Source organism: Haemorhous mexicanus, chromosome Z, assembly GCF_027477595.1.
Source record: "Haemorhous mexicanus isolate bHaeMex1 chromosome Z, bHaeMex1.pri, whole genome shotgun sequence".
Classification (NCBI taxonomy): domain Eukaryota; kingdom Metazoa; phylum Chordata; class Aves; order Passeriformes; family Fringillidae; genus Haemorhous; species Haemorhous mexicanus.
This window is the reverse complement of record NC_082381.1, coordinates 83,179,641-83,187,238: the sequence shown is the minus strand read 5'-3', so window position 1 is coordinate 83,187,238 and position 7,598 is coordinate 83,179,641. Positions and strand designations below refer to the sequence as shown.

General features: G+C 42.5%; 1 protein-coding gene across 13 annotated transcripts in view; it reads left to right on the top strand.

Moving 5' to 3' along the window:
• The first annotated feature begins 606 nt into the window (after window positions 1-606).
• The window catches only part of CELF4 (CUGBP Elav-like family member 4), a 696,270-nt gene continuing 689,278 nt past the window's right edge, over window positions 607-7,598 (top strand). For all 13 annotated transcript variants that reach the window (XM_059873977.1, XM_059873972.1, XM_059873975.1 and 10 more), the window contains exon 1: window positions 607-1,185. In XM_059873977.1, the coding sequence (XP_059729960.1) occupies window positions 906-1,185 (280 nt within the window). In that variant the 5' untranslated portion in view covers window positions 607-905. The remainder of the gene's footprint in view (window positions 1,186-7,598) is intronic.

Below are 7,598 nucleotides of genomic sequence, written 5' to 3'. Positions count from 1 at the left end.
TATTAAAAAAAAGAGAGAGAGAGAGCTTAAAGAGCATGCATATTTTTTTTAGATGCAACATGAACAGATATAGTAAAGAGAGCTTGTAACATCACAATCACAACAACAACAGCAAAAGCAACCTCTGAGCCGGGGGGTTCATCCGTATCTGAACTGCTTTTTATTATCATTTGCGAAATTAGAATAAGAGTAAATAATAAGTAAGAGGCATCATCATAACAGAAAGAAGTCAGAACACCTTGGGTTTGGGTTTTTTTCCCCTCTCAAATAAAAAGGCAGATTTCCCGATGATCACTGAAATTATAACGACAGCGATTGATCGGAGGGCTTGCAAAGGAAAAGGAAAAAAAATCATCATCATTGGTCCTAAAAACGCAACCGTTCCCCTTTGCTCACTTGGCACAATAGAAATTGACTGTCTCTCAAAGAGCCATGCGCCTAGTGCTATTTATAGCCAGGGGCTGTGTTGGAAGATACCATTAAGCCTCTGCCGGGCAGACAGACAGGGGGGTGGTTGGATGGGAGGAGGGGGTTTAGCCAGAGTAGAGGCAAAAGCAATCCCCCACCCCTAGCCTCCCTTCCCCGTACACACACACATCCACACACTCACACCCCACCCCCTAGTCTGGCTGGGAATTTGAACCGATCCAGCCTGTTTAAACGGAAAGGACACAGATCTTCAATGTAAAAAAAAAATCAGATCAGACCCAGAGAGAGAGAGAGAGAGAGAGAGAGAGAGAGAGAGACAGACAGAGAGGGAGGAGTGTGTGTGTGTGTGAGTGTGTGTGTGTGTGTGTGTGAAAGAGGGAGAGGGAGCGAGAGAGCGAGAGAGAGGGAGAGAGAGGGAGAGAGAGGGAGGGAGAGAGAAAAGAAGAGGGGGAAAAAAAGGAAAGAAGATTTTCTCTATGTATATAAAGATGGCCACGTTAGCAAACGGACAACCAGACAATACCAGCCTGAGTAGCAATCACAGCAACCCCAGCACCAACGGGCATATGAACGGATTAAACCATAGTCCCGGAAACCCATCCACCATCCCAATGAAGGACCACGATGCCATTAAGCTCTTTATTGGGCAGATCCCCCGTAACCTGGACGAGAAAGACCTCAAACCGCTCTTCGAGGAGTTCGGGAAGATCTATGAACTGACGGTGCTGAAGGACAGGTTCACTGGCATGCACAAAGGTGAGTTACCTCCTGAACTTTCCCGGGAGAGATCGGGAGAGAAAGGCAGGCTCCCTCTCCCTCCCTGTCTCTCTCTTTCTCTCTCTCTCTTTCCTTTCGATTTCATTTCTTTTTATTTCATTTTTGGTTGGCCCCGGGGGCGGAGGCGGCGGGCTGGGGGGGCAGGGAAAGAAATAATAGACCCATCCTGGGAAGAGAAGAGCTAGAGTCAGGGCAGGGAGTAAGCTCAGTTTGGCTTCTTTATTAGTATTTTTTGTTTCTTTCCCCGCTTTTTTGGGGGTGAGAGGCAGCTCCCGGGGAGCGCCGGGCGAGCGGCGGCGCGGGCGCGGGGCCGGCGGCAGCTGTCCGCGGTGCTGAAGCCGGAGCGGGTGCTCTGTATTTACCTTCGGGAGCCGCTTCTGTCAGCCCAGGGGTGTGTGCGTCCGTCTGCCTGTCCCTGGGTTTGCTGGCGACCCCCGATTTTACAACTGTTCTGTATCTGGCACCGGCGGCGTTTTCTTTCATTTCTTTCTTTCTTTTTTTTTTTCTTTTTTTTTTCTTTTTTTTTTTCCTCAATTTTTTGGTAGTTTTTTATTTTTACTGCTGTCACATTTACAATTTGTAGTCTTCTACAAAGCAAGAAGTGGAGGAGAGTGAGTTGCTCCGGGGGGACTGTTTCATTTTGGTTCTATTCAACACGGGAACAGGGATATAAACAACAATAAGGAAGCCCATCTCAAGCGGGGCAGGGTTGTGTGCACAAAATCACGGTATGTGTGTTTGTATGGGAAAAGGCAAGACAGAAAGGACAGGTGGCAGCTTAGTTCCAGAGGGAAGAAGTCTCTGACCAGGCATATTTCAAGCACTACTTTAATGTGCCCGAAGTCCATGCCGGGAACTTTTTAGGTTTTCTCTAAAGGTAGTGGAGATGTACTCCTCACACAATACCTCACTTGCTCCATCTCTGCCCGCTCATTTCCCTGCTCAGCTTAGGCTCTCCAGAGGTGCCTATCAGATTAGATGGTGCTCCGTTTTGGAGGTGGGGGAGGGTTTGTGTACTGGGGGAAAGATCCTCAGATCCTCGGGTAGGAAAGTAGGACTCGCAGAGAGGAAGTTGAAGGTAATTTGCATGGTAGCCCCTCTTAGAAATAGGAGAAAACCAGAAGTGATATAAGCCATTTTATTAACTCAGATTCTGTATATGTGTGTGTGTGTGTGTGTGTGTATGTGTGTTTATATTTATTTTTTAAAAAGAAAAGGGAAAAGATGGTCAGAAGTGATTGGGGTGTGACTCCAGATTTAGTGCAGGAGGAGAAAGCATTTTGCACGGGGCCACGGGGAGAGTGGAAGTTGTATCTTTTACAGGACAGCTTCAGTACCAGTGTCTAGTCCAGCCTGGCAGACTCCTGGCAGTGACAGTCACCAGTAATGGCATTACTGGCTTCCCAGCTTTCCAGATGCCTTGGCGAGTTGTAAATCTTGAACTTAACGGCATGTTCAGCAGGCTTTTCTTCCCCCTTCCCACTCACTCCCTTCCTTGCTTCCACTCTCAGGAAACGCAAATGAAAATATACCCTGACAGTGCAAAGTACCAGCTTTACACAGGCTAGAAAAAATGTCCAGGGCTCGGGGACTAGGGACTCAGTCGAAGTTATAGGATATTTCTCCCATCCTTACTTGCCGGTCACTTCAAACCCTTCTCAATTTTAAAATGATCAGTGCAGGTCTCTCAAACCTTGCTTTCTTTTCAGACTATTTTCCTAGAAGCCACATCAGGGTCTGATTGGCATTATTTAAACATGACACCCGTACTATAATAATTATTAACAATAGCAATAAAAATAATAGTAAGAAGTGCAGGGAAGGAAAGGTCCTGAGAGATTTCGTCTAATAGTGAGAGTAGACACTGAGCTCGTGTGTGTGTGTGCATGTGTTTGCAAAAAATTATCTAAGGTTTCTGTAAAATAAAAATAACAGCAGTAAAAGCTACACTGAAGAGAATCACTCAACATAGTGTAGAGGAAATCTTTGAGCTAGCACTTCAATAAAGTATTTTTTTTTTTGGTCGTGGGAGGTTACTGTGATTTGTTGATGAGATTTTATTCTTTTGCTATGTTTTATCTTAAACCTGAGATTAATCATTCTGTGCGCTAACTTCAATTTCTATTTCATAGATTTGAGTTCTCCTTCTCTCAGTTCAGTTTTGCTTTTACTGTATGCCTTTATTCACAGAGACAAACTCAGGAAGGGGGAGAGAGAGAGAGAGAGAGAGAAGGAGAGAGAGAGAGAGAGAGAGAGAGAGAGAGGGAGAGAGGGAGGGAGAGAGAAAGGAGAGAGAGGGGGATCATTTATCTTGCTTGGATGTGTTTAACACATATCCCTGAATTAAGCAAGATACTAACTTCATTTCCCTTCATTTCATTTCTGTTCTAAAGCTGCAACCTAGGAAAAAAGCCAGGTGGGGAATCTTGTCACCTCATCAAACCAAATTGCATGAGTTCATCTCAAAACAAACAGTCATTTTTTAACATGCTATAAGTTTTGGACTTTGGAAAGAAAATTTATTATGATAATTGTTATTTTGTGGTCTATGGCTTGAGTGAAGCTTCAGTAGACACCGAGTTGCTAGCATTTCAGAGATCAGTTTTATTTAGTACATCCGAGAAGAGTTTGAACTCCTTTCTAGCGATGCCGCTGATTTATTAGCTAATCCTGATAAAAATGTGCCTCTGGCTACCTGGAAAAAAATTACTTTCTTGCCAGTAGTGATTAATTACTATTAAGTCAAAAAGCGTGATGGGGCTTTGAAGGATGAGGGTTGTGTTTGGCTTTTTTTATTATTATTTTATTCATTTTATTTAATTTCTAATCTATTTTTCTCTCTTCCCTTTTCTAAATGCAGTCATGTGAAGCATTGTATTCACTGAGATGTCCTTATTTTGGCTTTGCTTTGCAGGCATAGGTGAAGAATTGCATAAAGATAGTCCAACTTGGCTCACAGGGGTAGGTTGGCAATTCAAAACCCCAAGATGCTTTCCATAAGAGATGCATAATGCTTATACATTAATTGATCCATCACTCTCAGTTGATTTCATTCCTAATTCAGGGGATGAGGCTGTGGCAGTGGTACACCCTGAAGGGTTAACAGTAGGCTGTAGTTTATTTAAGTGTGCAGAGAGCAAACCTTGGGTGTAGAGGGGGAGAAGGTGGGACTGTTCTGGGAGGAGTGAAGAGAGAGGAATTAGCTTAAAGTAAAAAACCAGCAATCGGAGTAATTTCAGGTGTAAATCCATTGCAATGAGATCAAAGGATGTGTATTCTTGAAAATATGAAGATATCCTATTGCGGTGCCCCTGTATGGCAGGAGGAAATTGAAAATTAGGAACCTAAAGTACATTACTATGCCCTCTTCCAAGAAAAACTATCACAAAAGGAGAGTGAAGTCCCAGGTTCTCTCACCAGCAGACCTGGCTGATACCAGTACAGACACCAGGAAAGAGGCAGGGGATTATGATTCTCTTACAGATACACAAAGAGAAAAAGGGTACGGGGGAAGCAGCATGTGGGGGAAGGTGGGAAAGCCTTGCCAGATCCCCGAGAAAATAAGCTTTCATGGTACGAGCGTAGCTGCTGCATATTTCCCCCATCCTTGCTTCTCTCCACACGGGGCAGGAACAAGCTCCTGCTCTGGTACTTTGCTGAAGGGTTGGGAAGAGGCTGTGTGCTGAGATCTACGGGTAGAAATCTACCAGGGCTGAGCTGACCCACCCACGCTCTCACACATACACGCACACACATGCATTGAGTTAACTAATCACACTTTAACAATTTAGCAAGACATTCATTCATAACTTCCCCCCATCTTATCTAGCTGTGGAGTATGCTTAAAGGCTGAGTTACTGGGAGATATAAAGGTTAGTGCTCTCAGGACAGCCATATTATAATGCATTATCTTTGAAGTCATTTAAGGCCAATTTAAGTGGTATTTAGTATAATATTTATGAATTAATGTTATCTAAATATAGGACTGTCCCCATAGGTTTAAACAGTCTTTTATACTGAAGCTTGCTTGTACCCAAGGCCTGGGGAATGTTTTAATTTAAAACACACAGGTCTCTATAATATTCTATTTAGAAAGTCGGAAGAAATCAGCATTCCACACTTAACTGAGATTTACTGAAACACATGTGGGTGAATGCACTTAAAGTGCGGAGATAGTGTGCACTGGGAAAACAGGAGACTCACATAGACTTGAGACCAACAGCAATCTTTCAAACCTTTTTTAGGGGTGGGAAAAACACAAACCCCCTAAAACCTTCTTGAAATCCACTGCTGCAGTCCCGTGGTTGGGGTGTTTTTCCTACCTGACCCAAACCTCACTCTGTAAGCATTCAATGCAGATGGAAAAATGCAGTATGAAGGGAATAGTTTAGGTCTTTTACAGCTTTACCTTCTTAAAAGTATAAATAATTTTGAAATTTAAGACATCATTGGGGTAGGAAAACAAGGCTTCTGTTCTTTATATTCTGTTCTGTTTGATTACAAAGATAGATGATAGAAAAATTAAAACCTTGTTAAGTTTAAGCATGTTTATGAAGGTTTTGGATATGTCAGAAATTCAAAAACGCAATGAAAATGAGCATTTAGTTAAGATAATGTGTATGTTTATATGCAGAGATGTATAGATTTGTGTGTGTATACATACAGAAAAAGAGATATGTACACATTCATGTGTACAGCCTTTGGGAAATGGAAATTTAGTTGAAAAGAAGCACAACGCAATACAGGTGCTGAATAAACTCCTCCATAATTGAAACATAAGACTTGCCTGTCTGAAAGCAACACATACAGCATTTAGTATGGTAGTAAACCAAACAAGTTTTAAGGAGGTAAAGCACAAATAAACTGGAATAAAACAGAGGAGACTTCAAGCCTTAGGACTAAAGAACAACCCCTTTAAACAATCACAATGCAATTTGATAGTTTGATGGAAGAGAGGAAAAAAGCAACACCCTGTTCATTAAAATCTCCTGTATAAATGAACATCTATGTGTTTTGATAATGTCAAACAGATAGCCCATATTGCTCCATAAATTAGAAGGGTACACGTTAACTGTTTTTTTCCAGGGGTCTGGACATGGATTCTGGTTTCTAAAAGCAGCTGCAGCCAGTTATGATGCTGTTGTTACGGTTGTGTCAGCATTTCCAATACAAACTCTAATTTTCTGGGATCTCTTGCTTGCCTGTCAAGTTTTGCACTGAAAGCTGTTCCTCAGCTAGTCCAACTACCATATGAACTAATTATCCTTACAAGATGGATTTGTTTAAAAGTTACATTAATGCGGAAAAAAAAGAAAGAAATTAAAGTTTGTGTGTCCACAGCTTTCGTTTCTTCTCTTGCATTTCTCCAGTTTAGACCTACATTTCTTACACTTTTACAGTTCACAATTGCTTCTGTCCCTCAAGACCTTCATATTCTGGTGCCTTTGGGCATTTTATGGAATAAAAAAGAGTACTTTTTTTCCTTAAAAAAAAAAGTAATTAGAAACAACCAAATTTCATAGTATTTATTTGTCCCCACCAGGGTTTTAATTAAGGGGTGAATCAGAAACTCACTAATTTCTGCAAGAAACAATAAGAATGGTGGGCAGTTTGGTTAATTTTATGTCTTTTTTTCCCCATATTAAGCCTGAAAAAATTGGAAATTTCAGCATTGAAGTAGAGGGAAAAATTGAGGATCCTTGTCACCTCGCATGAGAAGCGTGGTTCATCTGGTTCTGTATCCCGCATCTGCTAGTGGCCAGTGCCACCGGCAGGGCTTTCTTCAGCAGAGAATTCAAATTGCATATCATAATAAAAGCCAGGCAGCTGATGGAACAGTCTTTTGAAGGAGATTGTCAGAAAGCACCTGGAAATTTTGTCTGGGTAAAGAGTGAGCGAGAATGCAGAAAGTGTCTTGTGCTCAACCGAAAAGCGGTTTGTACCTGTCAGGGAGGACAGGCAGAGAACTCCCTCCATGGTGGTCAAGAACAAGGGACAGAAGGGTGATCAAGGAGGGTCTCCTCCAGCCTTAAGAGCTGGAAGTATGCAGCCACATTTTTCAGAAAGACATCAGGGTGTTTTTTTATCATGCGTACCCTGTGTGCATGCACACCAGCCCGCCGCACTGACCCGACAGACCATAACGACACTAAAGGAGCTGTTACTGTCCCTCCTGTCAATCAAGTGTGAACTGAGGTGGTTGTATGTGACAGGCAGTAATGGTTCCAAGGGAGAAAAAGTGGGGGAGATGATCTAGGCTGTTGGACCGCTTACGTGCATTTAAAAAATAGAGAAAGGATCAGATGCCTGAAGACCCATGCAGGTGATGGCTCTAGCTTCAAAGTAATATTCCAAAAAGCAGGGGGCTGCAGAGCTCAACATTACCTGTCCAT